Below are 26,506 nucleotides of genomic sequence, written 5' to 3' on the forward strand. Positions count from 1 at the left end.
TAGAGTTTAATAAATATAAAAAAATCTTGAATGAATATCAATATAATGAATGCTTCCTATTTTCTTTTCATTAATTGTTACATATATAATATAATACAATAATTAACAAGCTATTAATACTTCATAATCTAGTAGTTGATGCATTTTTATAATATTGATGTAAAATTTTAGAGTTAATAATTCTAACATATTTTATCGATGTAAAATTTTATAGCTAATAATTTTAACATATTTTAATATATAATATCGATGTAATCAGTATTTCTAATGTATGTTGTTATAATAATTGGTATTGAAAGGTTGGTAAGAAAATAAATAATAATATTTATAGATAGTAATATTTTAGTATTAAATAATATTTAATTTTCATTTCATAAACATTTAAATTAAATAAAAAGTTTAGAAACTAAATAATATATTGTTTTTATAATAAGTTAAATTAGTGTGCAAATGTAAATAAAATAATTTAAGTTTTTACCTTAAGTATAGACTTATGCATTTAAACACTTTCATTTAATAATTTAAATATATTTACCAAAATGAAAATATCAAATAATTATTAAAATAATAATATATTTATGAATAAAATTAATATTTATATTATTTATTATATTTCGTGTTACATAATATTTTATATAAATAAAGATTTTATTATTTTAAATTTATTTATAAAATATATTTATCTAAATAATCTAATCATATAATCATTTATTTCAAATAATTGTGCAAATTGTGTAGCTTAAAAATTTAAAATTATCGTTTTTATATAAATTAATTTAATTTAAAAATGTGTGATTTAATTTAAATAAATATAAAATTTTTTAAACTTAAAACTAATGCATTTAATAATTTATCTCAGTAATTTAAATGATTAAAAAGGAATTAAAATCTTTAAAATGTAATAAAATAATTAAAATATTAAAATAAAAAAATTAAAAATTATATAAATAGAAAATAAAATTAAAAAATATACATAAAAAACTATATATAACTCTGAGGGAGGATCAGGAGAATGATCACTCTCCCGCTCTACTAGTAATTTGTTGAAGAACAAATATGGAAGAGTATCACATGACTTTCACTTAGCGAAAATTAATATGGTGGGGTCTTACATGAGTATCACAGGAGGAAGTCTCATAGAAGAGTATTAGTTAAAGGCGTTTTAATTATGGAAGTTACAAACTATGATTGATCATCCATAATTGTTAAGGCCAAAAATAAAAAATATGATCAATCGATTGATCGATTATCCAGAGCATGGTCATTTCATACTATAACGCATGATCGATCATTCAATAGAGATCAATCAATCATAGCTATCAAGGCAAGCTGAATTAACATGGAATGATCAATCATCCCACTAGATAGATCGATCAAACAGAACCTTGACAGTAAGGGACTTCAAGCATGATCGATCAAATGAAAATACACTAATCGATCATACTTGTATTACGCAACCAAAGGGAATCTCGACCGATCGATCAGCTACTGGAAATGGTCGATCAACTTAACTTTTTTGGAGCAAATGTAACATGTTAATGGATCCATCCATTGATCAATAAGTAGTCATTGTGAAGAAAAAGTAGTCGTTATAATCGATTGATCGATCAATCACTTACTAGTGATCAATCAATCAATGGTTTGATTTTTTGTTATGGACAAATAAAGGCTAGTTTGAGTCGGGGAAGCTATAAATACCCCACCAAACCATGAGTAAAGAGAGACATGAGCATTTATTAGCATATATTTTAAGCCACAAAGCTTTATCTTGCAAAATCCATTTCAAAAGTGCTTTAGAGAGAAAGAGATTGATCTTACTTTTGAAAACTTTCATCTCTTTGAATCACCATTGTATTCATGATAGCAAAGGAGGGGGAAGCTTGAAATCTCTCAAGGAGAAGCTTCACTCCAAGTTAGGGTATATATTTTTTCCTTTCTTTTATGTTATTTGTGAAATATTCATCTAGAACCTGATAATCTAGATAGAAAAGCCAAGAAAAAGGTAGAATCTGTAAAACAGAGTAAGCTCAACCCAAGAACGTCTTAACAACAATCAAGAAGAAAGTTAACACTGATTTCTATTCAAATACAAACGGATTTCGTCCCACCACACGCTCTTAGAAGAGCTTCAATGGCTTCTGAACTTACAGAAGAAGAAACTAAAATAAAACAGATAGGGAAAATATATGATTCTGGATGCGATTTGTTGCTGAAGAACACCTCTATTTATAGGTGTTTTGTAGGACTCAATCGAGGAAGACAACTGGGAGACAACTACGGAAATGATGGTAGGAAGCTTCCCTTCTCTTCCGACGCCGATGGAGGCCTCTGTCCGCTGCGACGGTCAGTACAGAGTGTGCCTCTATTTTTCGCTGCGTCCATTAATTCCTGTTCACACTTGGGGTCACAATTTGACCTCATCAGCTTCTAGGCCGGAACCACTAACTAATTTACTCACTCTCGACATTGGCGCTCCTCATAATTAGGGGCCAATGAATACATTATATTAACAGTAACTTGAGAGAGGTGGGCATTGACACACTAACAGAATCTAGCAACAATTTATTAGGGAGATTGGGTTGTATGAAAATCGTATATTGAGCTATATGTGGCTAAAGATATACAAAATTTCTTTGTATTTTTCAGTTTTTAGAGTGTAATGGTGAAAATTTTCTCAAGGGTTCTAGGGAAACATTGAGAACAATTTTTTTTTGGTTCCTATGGTGTGTGCATGATCGTACTTGCCTCTTCTGCCTCTCACACCATTCATTGCATGTCATCTTGTTGAGGATAGAATAACAAAATTATAGTATTTCTCTGCACAAAAATTAAAAAGATACAATCCAAAATTGTTCAATCTATAAGTAATTTCACCATACAAAATTTAAAATGCAGGAGTGAGTAAACTAATAATCGGGTTTGGTTTTTAGGAAACCCGTCCCCGACCTGACCCGTGCCCACCCTTATTCCCGATACTTTTGTAAGAAAAAATAAAAAATTAATTTTTTTTTGTTGTTTGTTGTCATGGTGGCATTTGATCGGTGACATAGAGCATTGAAACATTATTCCTCTAAATATATTTTATTGATCTACAGACAACCAAAATTTGAAAAAAACAAATCTATCAATTCCAAAAAAAAAAAAAAAAAAAGCCCTAAGGTTTATAACCATGATATGGGTCCAAAATACATGCATGCATGTGTAAGTGTACAAGAGAGAAACGATCTTTATGCCCTTCACCATATATCAACATGAGAGTCCCACACGCCAAAGGTGATTTGTGAATATCTCCGTATTCTTGTTTTTCTCTTCAAAAATAAATCGCTACATGTGATGCATTCCTTTCCTGTGAGAGGACAAAGGACATGCACAGAAGCCTCCACATACCTCTCCCTCTTTCTCTCCCGTTGTTCTTAAAGCCTGCTCTCTCTCACCCTCTGTGTCTCTCTCTCGCACCGAGGGAAGCACAAGCCATAACCTTTCTTCTCATTTGAAGGGCCAACGGCTGGGAAGCTTCTTCTTCTTACTCTCCGATCATGGTAATTAGTTGCTAACTTCCAGTACTTGCTGCCGGCAACGCCTTCACAGCGTGCTAACACATGCGTTCTCTTCTCAAACTTATCTTCTTCCAGGTTTCCGGCGGAACGCACGAGAGTCAAGATGATGGATCCGTCGTAGACTTCCGGGGAGACCCTGTTGACAACTCCAAAACTGGAGGATGGCTCGCCGCTGGTCTGATCTTGGGTATGCTCACCTCGCTCATATGTCAAAGTATACATACTTCCTCCCTGAACTTAAAAGAAATTGTCCACAGGAACCGAGCTTTCGGAGAGGATCTGCGTGATGGGTATCTCGATGAACTTAGTTACTTACTTAGTAGGGGATATGCATCTCTCGACGTCGAAATCGGCGACCACTGTCACTAACTTCATGGCCACTCTCAACCTTCTCGCCCTCTTATTGGGTTTCTTGGCGGACGCTAAGCTCGGCCGGTACTGGACGGTTGCAATATCTGCAACTACGACCGCCTTGGTAAGTGATTTTTTACCCGACAGAGTAGCTAGATTAAATTTTCAGTGGCTATAGTTTTGTCGTGTATGTATGGCTTATCTTCAGCTCGACCCACCGGCAGAGCCCGGTGAAATTTCCCTTTCGTCTGTAATTTCTGGTCCTTGGTCATGACGAGCCCACCGCAGCAAGTTGCCACGAGAAACAGTCTAAGATTACTGTTGAGTGGTGAAATGGGAGGGTGGTGGGGATTGTCATGTGCTTCACAGGGTTGGGTTGGGACGAAGTGATAGGAATGGGATGGGTTGTCTGTTTCTCGCTCTCTCTCTCTCCCTCTCATGGAGTGGATCTCTTAGGCTGTCTTATCTTCTTAATGCTTCTCTTTCAATATCTTCCTTTTTGTTTTTCTTTCTTCTTTCTCTTTTAAATGGGTAGAATGAAATAGTTGCATTCCGTAAAACTCAGAAATTTAGTATATTTGAAAAAAAACTCATCAAATTCGGTCCCAGATTCTTCAAAAGCCAAAAAAACTCACTTATTTGACTCTATCATTAGGAACGTACGAATTGGGAGAGAGTCAGCAAGGGTACCGTTGAGTCGTCAGATTTCTCAGACTCCAGAGTTCTTTATCGAGTTAAAGCTTCCAGATTTTGGACTGATATGCGAACAGCTTCCTGCACTTTTTTCATTCACCTACAGGGACGAGGACCTAGTGCGTCCTCGGTCGCGATGATGAGTGACCAGTTCTTCCACTTCTCCTCATTGAGGTTGATTCTGATTTACCATCCTGTGCAGACAAGAATTCTGTTTGCTGCTTCTCCTTCCTATCAGCCAGAGCTAGGGGTGCCAACAAACTCGATTTTGTGGAACCGTATTTGTATTGCTCGGGCTAATCCTTGTATAAGGTCTTGTTGCGCCTCTCCCTAAAGCCTTGAGGTTTTAGTGCAACTGGTTTCAACATGGTATCAGAGCGGGAGAATCATCTCCTTCTCCTTCTCATCGCCGAAGAGCATAGCGAAAGCTCTGTTCAGAAATCTCAGTCGACGGACTCTGTTTCGCAGCGAAACAGAGCTTTACGCCGACGACCGTAGCCGAGCCACTGCTCGGTCTTCTCCTTCTCCTTCTCATCGCCGAAGAGCAGAGCGAAAGCTCTGTTCAGAAATCTCAGTCGACGGACTCTGTTTCGCAGCGAAACAGAGCTTTACGCCGACGACCGTAGCCGAGCCACTGCTCGGTCTTCCATCAGAGACCTTCCAAACCACGCCGACCGACGGATCGCCGTGAAAAAAAAAAAACGGAGCTGTTCAAAAGGGGAAAAGACTCACCGACGCCAGTCCCGTGCGTCTCGACGAAGCCTTCCCGAGTGCCGTCAACCCAATCGACGCCGGAAGGGGAAGAGACGCTCGACGAAGGAGAGGTACAGTAAAATTTCATTTGTTCGTTTTAAACTTAGGTCCGGGTTAGTTATTTGCCGAGTGACCCGGTCCGTCCGAGACCAAGATCAGCCCAGCGAAATAACGTGAACCGGACCAGACCAAATCGGACCGGACCAATTTTTTTTTTACCGAATCAGTCTACGGATCATACCAATATTTTTTTGGTGTCCCCGCCGATCTTCTTTTCATCATGTCGAAGGAATCAACACCGATTATTCATGTGCAATCCGAAAACTCTGGTTTTACAACCAGCGTCACTCTTACCGAAGTCAACTATGATGTATGGTCCCAGATCATGGAGATGCAAATTGTAGGACGAGAAAAGCTCAAATATATTATGGGAAAAACACCATTCCCACAAGAAATGGATGCCTCTTATGTGAAATGGTATTAGAGCAGGTTGGTCCCGAGTTCGAATCCCGCTCCCCCCCCCCCCCGAAGGCTGTGAATTTGGCCACCGAATTTCCACGGGTATTCCCCGTGCGGGGGAGTGTGGAACCGTATTTGTATCGCTCGGGCCAATCCTTGTATAAGGTCCTGTTGCGCCTCTCCCTAAAGCCTTGAGGTTTTAGCGCAACTGGTTTCAACAAATTTATCTGGATTTGGACGGTTCGAAAGCTCGCGAGTCAGTTCGTTAACAGGCTCAAGAGTCGGGACCAGGAGTGAGAGTTGGAGTGAGAGTGAGGGGTGAAAGTATTCTTCCTCCCTTCATCACCATCGAGCCCTTCCTCTCTGCTGCTGTGACCACCTCTACCGCCGTCGACAACTGCTCACCGGCCACCTCCGTCGGTACTCGGTTCGATTTCTACCATTGATTTCTTTCACCGATTTTTTCCTCCTTTTGTCTGCCTTTGCCTCTGTTTCCGTCGCCACTACCGTCATCCCCGACGACTAGTCCTCGCCGATGCCACTAGATCCCCTTCCCTCCGCGTCATCTCAGCAGAAAACCAAAGATCCAAGTCAAAGGGAGAATTGAAAATACATTTTAGTAGAAATACGTTTCTAGGGACTATTAGTGATTTTTTCAAGAAATATTGAAAATACATTTTTAGTAGAAATACATTTCTAGGGACTATTAGTGCCTCATGTTTTTTGGAAATATTTTTCTAATAGGAAATTCTTATTAAAAAAATCATATAATTTTCTAAGTAAGATTTTTCTGTCAAGATGGGCTAGAAAACTGTATAGAAATTTTTTGAATAAGTATTTGATAGTTGATGTTGTAATACTTTTAGTATGAGGCAATTTTCATAGAAATTTTGTGTTTGATATTTTATTTGATTAAAAATTTATCGAGAAATATAGTAATATATTAGATTGATTATTAATTTTTGTTTATTTCCCTAAAAGAGGCAATAAGAGGTCCTATTAACTTTCCTCAGAAATTTATAAAATATTTATTGTAATTTTCTAGTAAGTCACTAATAATAATAGGATTTTATTTAAATTTTTGTTTGAAATATGTATCCTAGGAAAAAAATTTCTAGTTTTTCCTAGAATATAAATTTTTAACCAGGGGCACTAAGGAGGCCACAGTAAATTTATGGCTAGATTCAAAAATTACAAAATAAGCTAGACAATATTTGGGGTAAAAAGATTAATATTGGTGTGTTCTAATCCATTATCGAGATTCAATCCCGAACTTCCCCTATCATTCTTTTTTTAAAATGTATGCATAATTTTATATATAATTTATTTGACATATATTTTATGTAGAGTATCAAATGTAAGTTAAGCTCGAACTCGGCTAGAGCTTGAGCTCGAACTCGGTTAAAATTATTAGGCTCTAGCTCGATTACAATTTTAAGGTTCGGGCTCAGCTCAAGTTGATGCCACCCTTATGCCCAATTTTAAGTAGAGGTCATTCCCAATTTTATGTAGAGGTTATGTCTAATTTTATGTTAAATGTATGCCCAATTTTATGTAAAATGTATACATAATTTTATATACAATTTATTTTACATGTATTTTTTGAAAATATTTAAATGTATGTTGGAGTTCGAACTCGAGACATATTTTTTGAAAAGTTTTAAATGAATGTTGAAGCTTGAGCTCAGCTCAAACTCGGTTAAAATTATTGGGTTCGAGCTCGATAACAATTTTACGCTCGAGGCTGGGCTCGGTTCGAGTTTTAGTTCAAAATAAACCCCACTAGCTAAATGGTGGTAGTGTTGATATCTGATAGCTCCGTAGACTAGTTGAGGCTAGGTCATTCCAATTACATAGCGGTGAAAAAGACCTATCGGATTAGCTCCAATGTTGGTCCTATGAAGTTGTTGTTCAAACAACTATTCAAAGTTCCTAGAGCTCCTTGTAAGGCTTGCTAAAAAAGAGTCCAAAGCCTAACCTAAAATAACTAGCCAACTTAAAAAGATAGTTTTCTAACTAATAAACTCAAGATTTTTGTATTCATTAATCCATGTGAGACTACTAGCATATCCAAACCCTAAAAACTGGCTTTGGAAGAACAACATTGCAATCTTGATTATCCTTATCTTAACATGATGAGCTGATGAGTTGTTGCTAGCCATGTTAGCATGTATTTATCACTTGCAGCATGATTTTTCATGGATGAATTTGCATACAAAAGAGGAAGAGAGAAAAAAGAAAAAAAGTCGAAAAAATGAATTTCTGAAGCTAACAACTTGTCGTCTACAATCCTGAGTCAGGGAGTGACTTTGTTGACAGTGGCCACAAGCTTGCCTGGTATGAGACCTCCTCCATGCGACGACCACCAAAGAAAGCATCACGAATGCATCGTGGCCAACGGCTCGCAGCTCGCGATGCTTTACGCCGCGTTATACATCATTGCACTTGGCGGTGGAGGTATAAAAGCAAATGTCTCCGGCTTTGGCTCCGACCAATTTGACGTGAGAGACCCCAAGGAAGAGAAAGCGATGATCTTCTTCTTCAATCGTTTCTACTTCTGCGTTAGCTTGGGCTCGCTTTTCGCCGTCACTGTCCTGGTCTACATACAAGACAATGTGGGTCGAGGTTGGGGCTACGGAATATCAGCAGCCACCATGATCATTGCGATGATGGTTTTGTTGGGTGGGACGAAGATTTATCGGTTCAGGAAGCCTCAAGGTAGCCCAATTACAGTGATAGGGAAGGTATTGTTTATAGCATGGAAGAAGAGGCGCTTGCCTTTGCCTTCCCATCCCAGTTTGCTGAACGAGTACGACGACGCCAGAGTCATGCACACAGAAAAATTCAGGTACCAATTGATGATCTAATAGATGTTTATCGGATTCGTTCTTCTTCTACCCTTTTAAAACTTGTTTTATATGTCCAACAGTTGGCTCGACAAAGCAGCAGTTGTTCGAAGCTGCGAAGATGGAACTGAAGACCTCAAATCTCAAGCAATTTCCACAGTAACTGAAGTAGAGGAAGTAAAAATGGTGATCAGACTCCTACCCATATGGTCAACCTGCATCCTCTTCTGGACTATTTATTCCCAAATGGGTACCTTCTCGGTGGAGCAGGCCACCTTCACAAATCGCAATTTGGGGTCCTTCGTCTTTCCCTCCGGGTCTCTCTCCTTCTTCCTCTTCATCAGCATCCTTCTATTTACTTCCCTGAACGAGAAGCTTCTCATCCCAGTAGCAAGAAAATTCACCAATACTACTCAAGGAATCACGAGCCTTCAAAGGGTAGGCGTCGGTCTCGTCTTCTCAATTGTAGCAATGGTCATCGCAGCCACGATCGAGAAGGAAAGAAGAGATAAGTACGTAAATCAACAGGAAATGATAAGCGTCTTTTGGCTGGTTCCACAGTACTTTCTTGTCGGTGCTGGCGAGGCTTTTGCTTATGTGGGTCAGCTTGAATTCTTTATAAGGGAGGCTCCGGAGAGGATGAAATCGCTCAGTACAGGTTTCTTCCTCAGTACACTTGCAATGGGATTTTTCTTGAGCAGCCTTTTGGTGTCCTTGGCGAATAAGGTGAGTCATGGCGGGTGGATAAAGAACAACTTGAACAAGGGGAGATTGGATAACTTCTACTGGACGCTTGCCGTTTTGGGGTTTCTGAACTTCTTTGCTTTTCTTGTATTTTCATGGAGGCATGAGTACAAGCGGCAGGTTTGTGTGCCCAACGAAAACGAGACGAACCAGAAGGTCAAAACTGAGGGAGAGCAGGAGCTTGAAATGATTTAAATGGCATGCCAACAGAATTGCTTTCTCTTATGATTGTAATAAAATTTCAGGCTTCATCTATTGTTTTATTATTGCCAATCTGTTTTTGATAGAACAATTCATTATGTTATATGTCATCGATACCAGTTGCCAGCTCTTTTTAAAGATTGAATGAGTGCAAATATGTACAAGTCATTTCTAGGGTTAGTTCTACTAGTACATGAGTAATAACATTTAGCAAGGGGTTTTGCTGACCTCCTATGTAGGCGAGCCGCTACTTCGTGCCCATTTCGTTGGACCGGTGCCCGCCCTCGTCCCCTTTCGTGTTTGTCTTGCCCCCGGGCACCTACTGCCCTTGTTGCGTCCTCCTTTTGTTTGCGTTCTATTGTTAGTGTGCGCCCGCACGGCCTAGCCTTGCCGCCTGCTCGCGTTTGCAGTTAGCTAGGCGAGGCCGCGTGCACAACTTGATCCATTTATTTAACTATAAGGTCTGGTAAGAAACAAATCTAGAGGGCAGGTTGAATAGGTTTGTTCACCTCTATTGTTTATTTTATCTCATTTTGTTTAGTTCATGTGTATTTTTAATTAATTAATTATTTTATTTTGAAGATATAACCCTTAGTAATGCTTATAATTAAGATATTAACTTGATATTAAGGTGGGAGAGATTATCATCTTCTTCTAAATATGTGAATGATATGAGTAGCTTTCATGCCTAGAGCAGTGACACCATTGGTATGTCTCAGTTCAGTTTATATATCTAAATTTATATTTTTAAACTTTAATAATATATTTTTATAATAGCTTTAAAAAAACAAAAATATTACATAAACTCTAGGGGCATATTTGGAAACCATAGGAAAGAAAAAAAAAAAGAAAATCCTTTTCTAGTGTTTGGCAGCACGGATTTTCGAAGAAAAAAGAAAATATGAGAGATACTTACGTTCTATATTAATTAATGAACTTTCTCTGAAAAAAAACAAAAATTTTGGAGAGAGAAAAAAATTTAATCATCAAAATTTTATAAATATTATTATTTTTTTCTTTTCCACTTTCGACATGCATTTAAATAAAAAAAACTATATTTCTCTTCCAATTTCCATGAACATCGAAGCAATTTTTTTCCTTTTCTCTTTCTCTTCTATTTCGTTTCTTTTCTTTCGACTTTCTATTCTCCAAACATAACCTAGATGATCGGTTATTACAATCGATTCGAAATAAATTTACGGTTCTTTTTACCTTATAATCTACATAACCATATTCTACTAAACCAATTTTTTTGTTGTTCTTGTGATTTCTATTTGCTTTTATTTAATATTATCTTTCAGGGGCAAAAAAGGAAAAAAAAAAGGGTCTCGACTCTGCACTATTCACCTGGTCAATACCTCAAGTTCACCAGATCCGACCCAAACCAACCCGTTGCCACCGCTTCTCCGTAGTACGCTTCATTCTGTTCTTCAATTGTTCTCCGCCCTACAAATTCGTTGACGAAGATCCGATCCTTTTTCCTTCTCAGATTAATTCTATAGGCAGTCTCACGCGATCTCCCCCTTCCGTTATAGAAAGAAGACAGTTTTTCCCCGTTGATGCGATCCTCTGGTTGCAGACTGTTATCAACTCTTGCTCCCACTGGCCGTGTACATATACGTCACAACGCAATCGGGTCCATTCATTGAAGCTTGCTTCTGCTCAATCGACCTTCTCAGCAATCTCTTCAGTTTTCTATTCCCATCTCAGTAGAGCGATTGAATTAGCTCTGGTATTATCATCTTTCTCTCCTCAGATCTGGAACTTTCTTGTTTCCTGTGTTGCTCTATTGCATCGCACTATTACTGCTTCTGTCTTTAGATAATGCAAACCGGCAGCTTTTTTGTTCATTTCTGTTGAATTTTCCCCAAGCTGCGTGCAAATAGTGGAAATCTTATAGTGACTTCTTTCTTTATAAAAATTGAGTTCGATTATCTTCGGATGATATTTTTGTAGATAGATGGATTTCACCTGCTTGGATCGTGCCATTTCCGCCACCGATCGTCTTCCCCCTCCCCCCCAAAAAAAAAATTAAAAAAAAATGCATCTTCTGTGACAAATTTTTATTTCGTAGGAATTAATGATTTTTTTTTTTTTTTTTTTGTGCTCTCCTCAGGCAAATCTTTGATGTGAGAAACACGAACGCAATCCGAGGTATTAGCTCTGCAGCATTTACTTTCGTCTCTCAAGCCTTGATGTCCCAATCCAGAGAAGTTATAAACTGTTTCTGCTTTTCTAATTGGAAGCATAATTGTGGCATTTTGGACTTAGCATAGTTTAGTAACTGCTCTGGGATTTCAAAAGAAGATGCCTAGAAGATGTAGATCGTATTGTTGTTAGAAAATTGCTTTTGTTGTCAAACGGGGATGCTTGAGCTTTAGAAGATATAGAAAGAGATGGCGTTGGATAGTGAAAATATTGATAGAATCACTTCAAATTGTTCGGACAGAGGCTTGAATGAATCACCAAGATTATGGAGCCCAAGGCTGAAAAAATTGCCACAGTTAGAGTCCCCGAAGTTTGATCTCTCAAATTTAAGAATTTTGCACAGTCATGGCTTCTATCAGTATCCTTACACAATGAACGCTTTGGAGATTTTGAGAGAAACCATTCGAGTCCTTCGTGCAAATGCTACAAGTTTCATGACTGTAGCGGCAGTTTTCATTTGTCCTGTCTCTGCCATCCTTCTCTCAAATGTCCTTGTGAACCAATCAATTGTGAAGAGATTAGTAACGAGGCTTTTGTTAGTTGCTCGATCTAGTGGACTTCCATTGAGTTATTTAGTCAAACAGACATGCATACGGTTATCAGAGATGATTATTTCCAATATATTCTGTTTTCCTTTCTTCATTACATTCTCCCTAACTTCCAAAGCTGCCATAGTGTACTCTGTAGCTTGTACTTATGCTGGTAAAAGGGTAACTGCTTCTAATTTCTGTAGTTCTGTTGCAAAGATATGGAAGCGAGTAGTCTCAACATATATATGGTGCTGTGTTGTTGTCATCGGTTGTATGGGTTTGTTTCTCGTTCTCTTGATTGTCGTCTGCAACTTGTTCTCTATAATAGGATATCCTTCTGAATTTATTGTATATCCAGCACTGGTTGTGGCAATTGTCTTTTCTGTAGCTTTTGCCCATACGATTATTATATGTAACCTCACCATTGTCATCTCAATTTTGGAGGAAGTCTCAGGTCTGCAGGCTTTGTTTAGGTCAGTTTTTCTGATTAAGGGCCAGACTCATGTTGGTCTTGTTATATTTCTCGGATCAACAATTTTTATGGCTCTTGTGGAGGGATTGTTTGAGCATCGAGTGAAAACATTGAGTTATGGAGATGGTTCTTCTAGGATTTGGGAGGGACCTTTATTGGTAATCATGTACTCTTTCGTGGTACTGGTTGATTATATGATGAGTGCCGTTTTCTACTTCTCTTGTCGATCTTCTTGCATGGGAACAGTGGAAGGGGAGTGTGATGAGCCTGCAGAACTCAATGTAGTTGTCTCAGAATCAGGGGAAATGTGATGGGGTACCCTTATTTCATAGGCTACCATTAAGCTGCACTTGCCTGGGTCAGTATGATGGAGTGAATTCATTTTTCAGGTAGAAGGCCAGAGCAAGCAGACCTTTAATCAAGTGAATGATTATGTGGGCATTGTTGCTTAGACTATCATCATCAAAATTTTCAGTTGAAGTGAAACAGATACTTTATACCGTTCCATTCTGGAAAGAAGGGAATCCTGTTTCTGTTTATTGTGATCCTCTAATGGCACCATGAGAGAAATGAAATAATATTTAGATTCAATGTATATCATGTGACTCTAGGACTCATAAAAATGCAGTCCCTTGTTTAGGGAGAGTTGTACTTATATTTCATGTACATGCAGGGAGTACTTGTGCAGTTCCCATCATTTTCAAACCCAAAAAACAAAAAGAAAATTCTGTCAGTTTTCCAGTGTGTAAGTGTTTGTAAGTGCTTGGCTAAATGTTCCTTGTAAGGCAAGCGTTTTTTTGTCCAATTCTCATGTATATGTTCTTCGTTATCATCTTTGTGGATCTTTCTTGCTACGTTTATGAGAACACAAGGTTTCATACACAATGGACCGTTTATAGAACATTAACACTGTCTATAGACTTTTCCTCATGGGATTTTCATAAGAAAATGAAATTCCTTTGTGAAATATTGTTCCTTGTTTTTTCACTATTTTTACAATTTATCATGAGTTCTTGGTGCCAATATTCTTTACCCGCTATTGATCTCGTCTTGGAGCATAAAAGAACTTTTCTCCTGCCTAGTTATACAACAAAAGCACCAAATTGTAGGACAAATAGTATCTCCTATTGAGTTCTTCAATCAGTCCAGTCACCGAACTAGTAAGGTGATGGGGTTGTAAGGGGACTGGGTTACCATATTGAATGGGTGTTGACATTTTGAGACATCATAGAAGTTTTAAAATTTAACAAAAATAATGAGAGAGCATAGTCTATCTTATCTAATCGAGTAGACATTGGCTAAGAACAATTCTTTTTTTTTTTTAAGCAAATCCTGTCTCATAACATATGGATCAGGTCAGGGCAGGTCAGGGCAGGTCAGATCAGGCATGGAATTGAAATATCCTAACTTAGTTCATTTGAGACAATTCATTGGAACCAGTAGATCAATAAGAACGACCAGCTTGATTTCAAACAATTAAACAATTCGATCTTATAGATCACACATACTGTTTTTAATATAAAAAATAATCGTTTCTTCAGCTATACTCATCGTTGTAACTACCCAACCCTAAATCATGAAAGCAACGGAAAGGAGGATCTGAAATTATGGAATTTAAAAAACGACCACCCACCTGCAGCGATCGATGCCCAACCACCCAGCAACGATGTTCAATCCTCATTGCTGATTTGCCTGGTAACCAAACCAGACCCAGATGACAGCCAACCAAACCTGAAGCTCTTTCCTGATCATTGCTAGGATCCTGTACCAGCAACTCAACTTCCTCAGTTTGAAAGCAATGACATGTCTGTGTCTATTCCAAGGTTGCTTTAGAACTACTTAAAGGTGCCAAAATTTTGATTCAAACTTACTCAGTTTACTTGAATCGGATTAATATTTGGGCTGGGGTTTGGGTTTTATGGATTTGGTTGAAAACGAGGAGATTGGAAGCAGAATCAAATGAAATTGAAAGCAGTTGGGTGAAAACTAAAACCACCTCTTCGTCTCTCCATCTTCATAAACCCAATCATCTTCTACCCGTTCCAAAGTTGCCTCGATCCTTCTTCCAGCTGATCGTCCATGGAGATATCGCGAAAAACCATCAGGAGATCCATTCACGATTTCCTGCGGCATTATCATCACTTCACCTCCGCGGCTTTGATTATCTTTCCAGTCTCGTCGGCCATCCTCCTCTCTCAACCTTTCCTCTCTTCTTCGCCTCTGTTTCGTTCCATCCACTCCCGCCTGTGGTCACTCTTCCAGTCTGCCGGATTCCCTCCCACTTCACCCTTTTTTTCTCTCCTCAACCTGAAGCTCTCGCAGACCCTCTCTTCCTCTCTCTTCACCCTCCCCCTCACTCTCTCCTTTCTCTTAGTTGCCAAATCGTACATCATCACTACTCTTTCTTCCACGCCTCACTCTTCCTGTCTTCACCTCTACCGTCCCCTACTTCTCACCCATGTCTGCAATTCGTTTATCCTCTTTTCTGCCAATTCAACCGCGTTATCCCTCTTATTTCTCGCCTTTAACTCCTTTGAAGCCCTCGGCATCACGTCAACCAATTTCTTTCTCTTTCTCTCTGCTGCAGGGGCTGTTCTTTATTCAATTATATTGGCTAATGCCCTCGTAGTATGCAACCTGGCTCTGATTGTAGCCGGAATGGAGAATTGCGGCGGGCATCGCGCAATTTTGTGGTCCGGTGTGTTAATCAGGGAAAGGGCTGCAACAGCCCTTTCGTTAACTATTCCCACGAATCTTACTTTGGCAGTCGTTGAAGCTCTGTTCCAGTATCGGGTAGTGAAAGCTTATTATGAATCTCCTAAGTTCCATCTTTCTTTCCTTTGCGAGGCGACTTTGATAGCATACATATACTCTCTGATACTTGTCCTCGACACCGTCATCGGATGCACGTTTTACCGGAGCTGCATATCGGAAAATTTGTCCAATAGAGAGATCACAGGTGAAGATAACATCGGATCCTTCACATATGCAAAGTCTGTACAGGAGCTTCCCTGAAGGGCTTCAACAACCGAAGTGATGCAACTTGCGAGCGAATATTTGAATTAGGTAAAAACCGTCAAAAGAACAATAAGAATGAACCCCTGATGTGGCCTCGGCAGCAAAGCTTCCGATTCGTGAAAATTTATTACTCAAGACCTGGAGAGAAACAAAGAATTCTGCTCCTTCGCATCTGCTCAATTTCGTTTCAGATCGTTGTCCGTCCTTCATCTCTGTAAAGTTCCATTTGGCTGTATGGATTTTTTAGTGAATTTTCAATCCGCCACCACTTCGCCACTAACGGATTTTGGAATATTTCAAACGTAAGTTGTCAACACTTCCACTTTTAATTGAAAGTCAGATAGTTACAGGTTTTTTAGAGTAATGGACCAAAAAAACCAAAAGGAGAACATGACAATTTGCTTTGCAATGGCTAGATCTGGAATCTTTCCATTTTAAAAAGTACGCCAGGCTGTGCTTCCTTGTGCAACCAATTTTAGATTCCAATGCAACTCTCTTCTTTCGCCAACAGAGGAATCCCAGCTCTCAGATTGGTTTCTTTGCAATGGAGAATCTCTTGGCTTCTCCTTGGGAATCATGTGAGAAGTTAAAAACTTTCGAGACCCAGAAATTTAACCAGTCAGATCCGTCTGTTGTTGTTCTGGGTAGACGACGATGATGCCAGGGATTTGCTTATCACCTCATCAGGGTTAGAGCTGAAAAGTAAGCGACTCCAACTAGTAGACCTTGTCACGGTTCTAGGAGGGACTCGGTCACTATCTTCCCCTCCAGATGCTTCATATCCATCACTAGTAGACCTTGAGAGTTGAATTCCCTTCTGGGTTCCCACAACAGGGAGACCACTAAGGCGGTGAGATTCTTCTAGTCCAGAGGAAGAGACACCGAATGGATGAAGATCAGGTGAATCTAAGCTGCTTTCAGGTGAAGAGGTGATAATGCCAGTCGAAGACATGGCCCTACTAGTCTGAAATGCACTCCTTGCTTCAAGCTGAAGAGGGGCCAAACCGTTGGTTTCTGCTGCTAAACTGCTAATATTTACTTCAGATTTTGCAGACGTTTTCATCACAGGTTCATGTGCTAGGTCAGCTTGTCCCCGACCTCTTTTGTTCACCCGCCTTCTATTTTCAGGCTTTGGAAAGATATGACCACTGCTACTGCCAAAGCTGCTATCTGTCTCCAGCCCCATAGTGGCTTCATTTCGTGTAACTGGCTGCAAAATTTTAGAGTTCTTCCTTGCTTGAGCTGCGACCTTAGAAACTTCTTCAGCATTCAAACGGGCAAGGGCCCAAGGGCTGATCTTTATATTTCCTGTAATTCTTTTCCTTGTGACTTCATCAACCGTCGCTTTCTTACCCGTTAGTTTTACTGATGTTCCCGTGTCAGGAGGCACTACATCAAACTGTGTTTTAGAAAGCATGTTACATATCAGATTACCGAAAATATTGATTTCATTGAAAAGCTTATATAGAGAAACAAAAAGTATGAAAGCATTTATCTGTACAGCATAATTTTAAACTCTATTCTTATTATTAGTGATACAAATATCACTAATAATAATAAAAATATCATTGCTACAATCATTTGATTCATTATCATACTCAAATTTCAGAACTGTTGGTTTTCTGTATCATATTGTGTCCTTAACAACAACAAAAAAACCTTGATATGATCTCAGTGATATGCAAATTTATCTCCTGCTTGCAGGCAACAGAAATGTGAAACATGTAGATCTAATGAATGGGTGAATTATGTGTCTGAAAAAGCAGTGGAAGAACAAGAATTTGTTGTGCATGGAAAATTTGCCCATAAAGATACATTTTGCACTTGGAAATGATAATCATTTTATTTCTTTTTATAGGGTAATTTTCAAATACGGCCTCCTCAAATATCATAATTCTAAATACACTCATCTAGATACCATACTTCTGAATACATCTAATGGAATCAATGAAATTAGGAGTAGAATAGTAATTTAATAAAAAAAAAACTTAAATTACTTAAGCATGCAAGATTATTTTAAAAATTGAAAGAGTACCCATTCCAATCTTGACTTGGGATCAATATGAACACCAGAAGCCCTACTATGGACCCATGTTAACATCAATACGGCAAGAAACATTAACTAAAAAAGGCCCCCAGCACCTACATCCCCAAATAATTAAGTAAAATATATAGTGAGATACCATAATATTAATAATAATGGTAACAATAGTGTAAGAGGAGAAATACCTGATCTTCAAGAAAGAGGCGAGGAGGAGTGCACCATGCCCCTCGGTGAAAGGTATTGAAGGAACTTGCACTACTCATCCCAGTAAGGGAGCTAGCAGGGGACATCTGAGGGCTCTGCTGGCCTCCTCCTTCACCAGCTTGCTGCTCTTGCTCCCTCAAGGCAATGATGTAATCGTAGGTACTAATACCCTGTCAAAAGGTAGACCAATGTGACACTTAAGAAACATAAGAATAAAAATTTAACCGTTATATACACATGTTTACAAGGAAAAGGGTTCACAGTCACAAGAAATGCTGTAGTTGCTTTCCCTCAATTATCTTTTCATTCTTTTCGGTTAATCTTTTAACAGTCTTTCAATTTTATCAGATATAGGACTAACAGTCTTTTAACAAATTTGTGCGATCAACTCCCAACTCCCAACCAAAAGTCCAAGTTATTCATCAGTTGCTTAGCCAATAACAAGCACTTGTTGCTAGGAAGCTGGTCAAATGGATAACACTTTCACCCCCTAAGACTTCCCAATAATGAAAAGATGTTTATTTTCATTTCTGATTCTTTTGTCCCTGATGACACTAAGTTTGGTAACCAGTCTCAGCTTAGTTAAGATATGTAGTTCAACCATACATTGATGTAACTACTGAAGTAGACAGGCTGTTCAACTACAGTCTCATCAAAGTACCTTCTTAATGAGAAGAACATGGAAGAAGAAGAGTTGCACCAGTGGTAGAGTAGCAATCATGGTCAAAATGGTGCAAGAGGCCTGTTAAAAATTACAGCCATTTTAAGCCGAGATAATTAAAGAAGATTCGACATTATGAACAAACCATTAACACAAAAAAACTTAGCAGTATCAGAGATAAGCAATCAAACTATTACCACAACAACAACAAAAGGCACCAATGAGAAACTGCTCCCCAACTTGGAGATGATCTCTACAGAAAATCTCTTGTGCTCAAGGAAACTGCAAATCAAAACAAGAACTCCAATGGACAACTGTAGAAAAAGCTGCAATTCTCAAGACCATGGACACCTGTCAATTGATAAATCAACCAAAAACAACAATAGCCTGAAAATCAAAAGCTTAAGCTCATCCCTGACTACTGAGGATACAAATTATGTATTCAAGGGAGGGTACCACAGACTAAGTCCATGTTTCAGAATTTGATTTATACCCAGTAAACTGCTTGCATATAAAAACGATCAAAATCCTTCATTTGTAAACTTTAACATGCAACTCAGTATTTGACATAGTACCCATGGCAAATCCATAACTGTTCACAGCTATTACGTGGTATTATATAAAAATATTACATTGCAAACTTTTACAATTTATATAAACTAAGATCATATATGTATGTGTGGGTATACAAAGATACATATAATACATACATAATTTTGGGATTCTCTAGCCAAGGTCAAAAGGACCAGGTTCACCATGCCACTGAAGAAAAGTTTCTTCCTAACTGAATAATATATATATATATATATCTACATACAACCTAAACAAAGGGAGAGAATATTTGTGCTCACCAAGAGGAGTGCAAAGACCATAAGAGTGAAAAATCTTCTGTAGTTTTTTCTGCCTATACAGTTGTTGAGCCACTAAAAAACCATGAAGATGAAGTATTAGATGGCCTCCAAAGTGACTATGGGGGTATCATGCAAATTCAAGAGTTCATACCCTGCAGTGATGATCAAAGCCATCGACACATTTATCACAAACTCTACAATGCTGGCTGTACTTAAAAACCTGCAAAAAATGCCTCGGAAATTCAGTAGCAATGTGATCCCAACTCATTTGACACTCATGGCATCTTTCAACTAATTGGAGAACAACATGTACTATGTACAAGTGTTATGAATTTTTTTTTTTCAAAATTTAATTGAAAAATAGTATGAACTAATAGAAAGCAAAACATGGCTGTCCCTTTTATTGCTGTTCAAATCAGCAACTAAATGTTATCACGAAATCAGAATCAATACGAGAGAAGAATGAGAGAAGAAGGGGGCATATTTTTTTAAGGATGAATAACTTCAAAAACTCATATTAATAAATAGCCATACATTTGCTTGATGATGCATTCATGCAGACACTAATTATTGTTTGTATGCTTAACTAAATTTGTCCAGCTGATCTATTCATGCACAATGTAGAACAGGCTCCTTCAGTAAAACCAGATTACAGATATGTGACACCACATCGGTCAAGTGAATTCAGTACTATGAGACATTTGATGCTACAGAATAGACAATCATTTAGGATCATTAACTGGCGAACAAAATGAGATTGATTAAAAATGTCATTTCCGTGTACCTCAACCTCACAAAGGCTGCAATAAAACATTCCATCTTCACTCATTTGTTGTTCAGAAGACTGTTCATTCACACCCTGCCGGCCACAGATACAAATGGGACACCATCCAAACATCATCAAGCAAAACTTACAAGGAGGTGACTTGACCCTCTCTTCAACTTTGTTCATTGAACCTCCTAAGTTGCTGTTCATACCAACACCCTCATCTAATTGCTTTTCACCAACTGTTGCAGTATTTGGGCCATTGACTGAAGAAGCACACTCTTCCATTTTTGATGCTCTTGTGTTCATTTTTCCTCTATCTTCAACTTTAAGATATTTCTTGGATTTGAACACACCTGGATCACCTGGATCTGTAGCCACACACCAAACGTACAAGCCGAATACACTTGTCCCCTGGTATGTGGTTTTGGTCAAGTTAATGCACGTAATGATATTAAAACATTAGGAAGAAAAAGCTGTCTGTATGAAAACATCACTTGATATTTGCTTTGCTTTGATAAAAGCTTAATGTAACAGCACAAGAATATCTCACAAACCCACAAATTTACTTTAATTTTCTGATAGTGAAGAAGTTATTAAGGAGAGGTGAGTAGAGAAAGATTGCATCATATGACAAATGCAAAAGAAGCCAGAAGCCAAACAGAAAAGAGAAAACAAGAAAAATACTGCAAACAACACCATCAAGAGCACAGCTCAAAGGGAAAAGTGCTGGCCAAAACAACACATTGTCAGGTGACGCATTGATGTAGAGAATCCACTGCCAAGTTGTTAGCTGTCCTCAGAACGTGCAACCACAATACAGTTGGCAAGTTTGAAATAACCCGAATCTTCTCTTAAATATCAACTGACCATCATGGAGGTGAAGACTTTCCCATGGCTCACAAAATTACCATTTTCGAATCTTCCTTCTACCAAGAGTGGCATCTTACAACAGAACCATAAAATCTCCATGCTTCAAGAACAAATATGACTGCATGTAACATGTCTCCTTGCAAAGATAACCCTCAATTTATGAGTAGCCCAATAGGCATACCATTTAAATTCTACACTTCCAAAGTCCACCTTTAAATCTGTTCAGATCCTATTAACTTACCCAAAAGAGTCATCAACGTCTAGGTAAATTTGGTTGAGCGGAATCTTCCAAAAAAGGAATGATGCTTTTAGATATTGAAGATATTTAAGCAGCCACATAAATCTGCCTATAGAAATAAGTGGTATGAATATGTACAAAGTTTCCATCTTTTCCAAGTTATGCAAGAGGCTGAGACCACTTTACAGGCTTTAAGAACAAAATATTGGCCATTGCTAAACCTCCACAAGCCCGCACCAGAGGAAATCAAGGTTTATGCCTCTTAGACCAGTTTTAATCCAGCGATATTTCTCCTTAGTATTATCCCCAAAACAAGCTTTCCCTTTGTTATGTTCAAACAATACACCAACTAAAACTAGTTTCTTGTCAGTCTATCAGAATGTGAAATGCAGCAACCAAGTCATTCAGAGAGAAGTCAAGAATTTCATATATTAGGTTCATGGCTAGTTAAACTAAATTAAAATTGTTGGCTTCAGTCTGATTGCATTTGCCTTTTGTTTTTCTTTCTTTTTCTTTTTTTCTACGTTCAGTCAAGCTTCTACAAATGACCCAATTAAAGTACAAAAACAACTCCTCAACCTCCATGAAAAAACTATTCTTCCTGCCCTCTCTCCATTAGTCAGACCTCCGGTGCACATAATGAAGATCGATTATGTAGTTCCAGCCATGCCAACAAACACAGAAAGTGGAACCTGGCTTCCCATGTAAGCAAGTCAATCTTGAAGCTTATGAACTTGTGCAATCAATATTTGTAACGACAACCCAGTTCGAGGAAAAAGTTCGTCGAATAAACACACAAAAGAAAACCTCCAGCCATAGATTTCAGCTCAAAAAAGGGGGAAATGGAAAAGAAATGTCAGCGTAACTTACAAGCAGAGTGTAGAGGCCTATAAAGATATACTGAAACAGCCTCTTTCCCACGAAGGGGACGAAGAAAACATAAAAGGCAAACGCCAAAGCGAGAAATACAGCAACAGCGACCACCTATGGGTAAGAGGAAGAGCAACCTCATCATAGACAGAACCGAGAAGAACAACATATCATAGAAAAGGGGAAAAAAAAAAAAAAAAACATGCCTGAAGAGGGTGGTAAGGTAGCTGCCACCCATGCTTCCGCATTTCAAAGTTGTGCTCAGCCAAAGGATTCCTGAAAAATGGGCTGAACCAGAAGAAGCAAATATCTGTAATTTTAGAGAAACAGTAATAAAAGTTGATTTTTCCGTTGGGAAGATAAAACAATCATGAGAGATGCAACCCCACTCCGCTGCATGACCATTTTTCAGTACTGATGACAGCGGAAACAACAAGGGGAGGAAAAGGGAAAGATGATCAAAAGGGGATGTGGGGAAGAGATTATTAGTTTTGGTTCAGGGGAGGCAGTGAAGAAAGTTTGTCTGTATCGTGTAATGGCTTCTTCCCTACTAATCTGTACTGACACTGATAGCTCTTCAGAGGTGCTGATACAGTGGAACTAATCTACTGCTCCCAGGCTTCCCCGTTGATTTGTTTCAATTTCTAGTCTCAAGCTTCAACGGATGTCCCTTAAGCCCCACTTAGCGGCGCTGCTGGGATGCTGCCCCAGTCAAAAAGTATAAATATGAACCCTTTATTTTATACCAGAAGTGACCCACCTGCCATCAATCAAACTCTGGAAGTTTGTCTAGAAAAAGTGGACAACCAGTGTCACTGTGAAATTTATAAGGCGAGAAGACCACGAAGAACTCGATTAATTTCATTCAAATTTACAAAATTGGTTCCAAAAGCACAGAAATTGTCATGAATAACTGGGAAGATAATCATGTAGGTTTCTATTTAATTGAGAGCTTACTCTGGTGATAAGGGAATAAATAACCAATCTGGGTCCCTTTTGCTTGATGGGAATCTTGCTGTCAAGAGTTCTTTTGAAGTTTTTAACTATAGGGGGTTACTGCCTCACTTTTTGGCTGAAAGAAATAAACTTTTGACGTTTATTAGGCTCCATGAATAATTCGTCCGAGCTTCTCTATCAGCTTTCACTAACCCAAACACGCAGAAGGCATAACAGAACAAATCTTTTCTCTCTTTTTTTAAATCTAGAAACTTCTTTTCTTTTCAACCAGGAAGGGTAAAGAGTGTACAATCGGAGGCGATAGAACAAGGCAGGCCGTCAAATCCGTGCAGAAAAAGCAGAAACAAAACTTAGTCGGACGGAGATCAGATCACCTGAGTTTACAGAGAAATTAACCGACAAAAATGGGTTTTTATAGATGATAACTGCCGGATCAGAGTGGTAGGAATTTGGGTCCTCGGAGGTAGCAGCTTCAGGCATCTGTCTCAAATGGCTCGGACAATTTGGAAGTTTTAGGCCGTTGGAATCTCATCGACTCCTTCGTAAGTTTCCAAGTACGAACCCAAATTCCAGAGGAAAAAGACCAACAGATTTCGCAAATTAAACCAGTCGACAAGTACACGGCGAAGGGATTTACTCCGTAGTCTCCACTGAAAGTAAGAAAACCCCCCTCTAATCTCCATAATGCTTGTCGAGGAGCCAGAGTGGGATTTGTCCATCAAATTTACAACTTCTGGCTCATTATAAACATGGAACAGACCCACTGAACTCTAGAAATAAATCAATTTTGAACAAATTGTATAAACCATTTATGTATATTGGAGGTGAACAAATTGTATAAACCATTTATGTATATTGGAGGGGAGAGAGTGAAGTAACACTTGTGTAAGTTTGAGTTTGGCTTGACCCCCCAAGTTTGAGTTTGGGGTAACTCCCGCTTATTCGAGCTTGAATTGTTCAAAAATTTTAAATGAGTTTAACCTGGAACTCGAGTTGGGTTTGAGCTTAAAATACAAATAAAAACTACAAACATGAATAGAAAAAAATTAGTAATAAATTTGATTATACCGTTATCGCAAAGGAGTCCAAGACTTCACAACGAACATACCGATGAATAATAACTAACTTGATATACATAATAAAAAAAGTAAGTTCTTTCATCAATAGTGTATGTTCCATTGGTAAGTAACAACATGGAATATTAAGAGACCTGAGATAGCTAAATAACTGATCATATTTGAGATTTTAGGAAAATAAGAGTAATCATCAACCAATTAAAAGGAGAATTTACAAAAATAAGTAAGATAAAACTATCTTTGTAAGAAAAATATATAGTAACGAATGGACTCGTGAGATTCCGAATTCGAATTTAAACGGAACCAAACAGGAGGGGTTCACAAGTATGTATGACTCGGTGCATCCCTACTTTGCAGCTAAGTCAATATCTGTCGAGATTCTGAATAGAAAGAATAGAGGGGTTTAGGGCTTCTTTATCGTTCCCCTCGAAGAAGGGTTTGTTTTGGCCTGAATGAAATGCATATGCATCAGACCAGAAAAGCAATAAGCAATACCTGCCCGCCCTTTGAAGTTTGTATTACTCCTTGTCTTCTCCCGCTTTATGTCAGGATCATTAAATTTCATGGGATCCCCTCTCATGCCAATGTCTTCCCCCTAATCTTTTCAAATCTCAAATTTTCACCCCAACAACCACATAACCCTGAGGAGACGAGTCAGCATTCTGCTTGCCTTTCACTTCATTCGCCAAAGCTTATTGCCAAACTCAAGAGAAATTAAATAAAATGTCTGTGGGGCATTTCATCAAACAACTGTGGGACAATTAACCTGCCTATCATAACAAGTAAAACAACTCACTTTCTCCTGTTTTTTCTCCCTCTGATTTGAAGACAAAAGGCCCTAACTTCTTTATCCACCAATATGAGAATATGCATGTGAGTGTTTGGCATGATTTATCCGGTAGCTGGAGAGTCCGTGCTGCTGATGGTACCTGTCGAGGGCCACTCTTCACGGGTCTCCAACCCTCCAAATGCAGAAAAGTGAATCAAATAAGAGATTGGGTCATTTTTTAATTAATCTAAGGACACTTATGATTTGACAATCAAAGTCTACTTTTTGTTTAAAATCTATATTTTATTATAATTTTGAAAAAAATTAGAAGCCTCAAATTTCCAGCCAAATTCCTCCACCTCTAACACTCTCTATGGTCCACAATTCTAACCTCATGGGGCTCAGGTATGAGGATCTTAAAACCCTACTTTGACTTGGTGCTTTGCCATCTCTAAGCAAGAAGGGAAACCTAACCCGGCCAACCATTCTCCTGTGCAACTCTCTTGCCATCTTCATATCTTCTCCAAACCGAGGAGTCTGATAGATGTTTGCCTTCCGACTTTCATCAATTATTTATTTTCTATTTTATGATTTTATTACATTTACTTAGATAAAGTCATAAACCATTATTTCAATTTTAATAATGAGCAAAAAAATATCAAATAATCACATTAAATTACTATCTCAATCAATTTAGTAACTTATTTAATATTTTGATCAATATTAAAAAGTTAATATTTTAAATTACAGTAGATTTATTTCGTGATTATTGTGCAGATCCCATCTTATGATAATTGAACTTGAAAATTTTACTAACTCAATATATGGCTTTGGAACAAAATGGACATTTATATTATTTTGGATTTAAAGGTTCGGATGTTTTTAGTGGGTTTTCACATGCATGAGCCCACAACTCGAACTTCATTAAGTCATACTTTGGAACCATTGACTAAGTCAAATCTTGCTACAGCGCACCAAATTATAATATCCATAAGATTTTTTAAATACTTCCAAACCCATGACATAAAAAAAAAAAACTCCATTTATCTTTTAGAATCCAATCTCAATTAGTTACTTTGGCATCCCTTAGCTCTACATGCAAGTGTCAAGAATTGAAGGAGCCAATTACAAGGCAACTCTGGATAAGAACACAAATAACTACATATAAATGCAAACCTTAGCTACAAACTCACATCTGTCTTTTAGAATCCTATCTCAATTAGTTCTTTTGGCTACCCTTAGCTCTAAATGCAAGTATCAAGAATTGAAGCACACAATTACAAGGCAACTCTGGATAAAGAACACAAATAACTACATATAAATGCAAACCTTAGCTACAAGATCGCATGTGTCTTTTATGATCCA

The 26,506-nt window shown here is 38.1% G+C and overlaps 4 protein-coding genes across 5 annotated transcripts; 3 read left to right on the top strand and 1 right to left on the bottom strand.

The window, feature by feature from the left end:
• Positions 1–3,266: 3,266 nt before the first annotated feature.
• Positions 3,267–9,749, top strand: LOC137951904 (protein NRT1/ PTR FAMILY 6.4). 2 transcript variants are annotated; one of them, XM_068798883.1, is made up of 5 exons: positions 3,267–3,539; positions 3,633–3,744; positions 3,815–4,032; positions 8,114–8,661; positions 8,743–9,749. In XM_068798883.1, exons 1-5 carry the CDS (start codon positions 3,537–3,539, stop codon positions 9,596–9,598), a joined length of 1,737 nt encoding a protein of 578 aa, XP_068654984.1. In that variant the 5' UTR covers positions 3,267–3,536; the 3' UTR covers positions 9,599–9,749. The 2 variants fall into 2 exon arrangements, with proteins under 2 accessions (XP_068654984.1, XP_068654983.1); XM_068798882.1 differs by lacking the exon at positions 3,267–3,539 and having other exon boundaries at positions 3,569–3,744.
• Positions 9,750–11,008: 1,259 nt separating this feature from the next.
• LOC137951801 (uncharacterized) lies at positions 11,009–13,696 on the top strand. Its single transcript, XM_068798721.1, has 2 exons — positions 11,009–11,336; positions 11,721–13,696. Exon 2 carries the CDS (start codon positions 12,001–12,003, stop codon positions 13,123–13,125), a length of 1,125 nt encoding a protein of 374 aa, XP_068654822.1. The 5' UTR covers positions 11,009–11,336; positions 11,721–12,000; the 3' UTR covers positions 13,126–13,696.
• Positions 13,697–14,893: 1,197 nt separating this feature from the next.
• LOC137951319 (uncharacterized) lies at positions 14,894–17,184 on the top strand. The gene has a single exon (XM_068797900.1). The coding sequence runs from the start codon at positions 14,894–14,896 to the stop codon at positions 15,827–15,829; it is 936 nt and encodes a 311-aa protein (XP_068654001.1). The 3' UTR covers positions 15,830–17,184.
• Positions 16,452–23,776, bottom strand: LOC137951209 (probable protein S-acyltransferase 22). Its single transcript, XM_068797794.1, has 10 exons — positions 23,671–23,776; positions 22,546–22,649; positions 22,340–22,453; positions 20,377–20,772; positions 19,744–19,812; positions 19,593–19,664; positions 18,939–19,067; positions 18,742–18,822; positions 18,062–18,250; positions 16,452–17,231 (listed from the first exon to the last, which is right to left on the bottom strand). The coding sequence occupies exons 1-10, from the start codon at positions 23,774–23,776 to the stop codon at positions 16,452–16,454; spliced, it is 2,040 nt and encodes a 679-aa protein (XP_068653895.1).
• Positions 23,777–26,506: the final 2,730 nt, after the last annotated feature.

Source organism: Aristolochia californica, unplaced genomic scaffold (assembly GCF_029961685.1).
Source record: "Aristolochia californica isolate CCGP_79_NKW_82.1479 unplaced genomic scaffold, dmAriCali1.0.hap1 SCAF_15, whole genome shotgun sequence".
Taxonomy (NCBI): Eukaryota; Viridiplantae; Streptophyta; class Magnoliopsida; order Piperales; family Aristolochiaceae; genus Aristolochia; species Aristolochia californica.

Bases quoted from the DNA above. Each gene is read 5' to 3' on its own strand.
- LOC137951904 (XM_068798882.1), top strand. From the start codon at position 3,600: ATGCGTTCTCTTCTCAAACTTATCTTCTTCCAGGTTTCCGGCGGAACG. The intron at 3,745-3,814 runs GTATGCTCACCT...AATTGTCCACAG, and splicing joins CGCCGCTGGTCTGATCTTGG to GAACCGAGCTTTCGGAGAGG. The intron at 4,033-8,113 runs GTAAGTGATTTT...ATCCTGAGTCAG, and splicing joins CTGCAACTACGACCGCCTTG to GGAGTGACTTTGTTGACAGT.
- LOC137951209 (XM_068797794.1), bottom strand. From the start codon at position 23,776: ATGCCTGAAGCTGCTACCTCCGAGGACCCAAATTCCTACCACTCTGAT. The intron at 19,665-19,743 runs GTATGAACTCTT...ATGGTTTTTTAG, and splicing joins GCTTTGATCATCACTGCAGG to TGGCTCAACAACTGTATAGG. The intron at 17,232-18,061 runs GTATTTCTCCTC...TCTAAAACACAG, and splicing joins GCCTCTTTCTTGAAGATCAG to TTTGATGTAGTGCCTCCTGA.
- LOC137951801 (XM_068798721.1), top strand. From the start codon at position 12,001: ATGGCGTTGGATAGTGAAAATATTGATAGAATCACTTCAAATTGTTCG.
- LOC137951319 (XM_068797900.1), top strand. From the start codon at position 14,894: ATGGAGATATCGCGAAAAACCATCAGGAGATCCATTCACGATTTCCTG.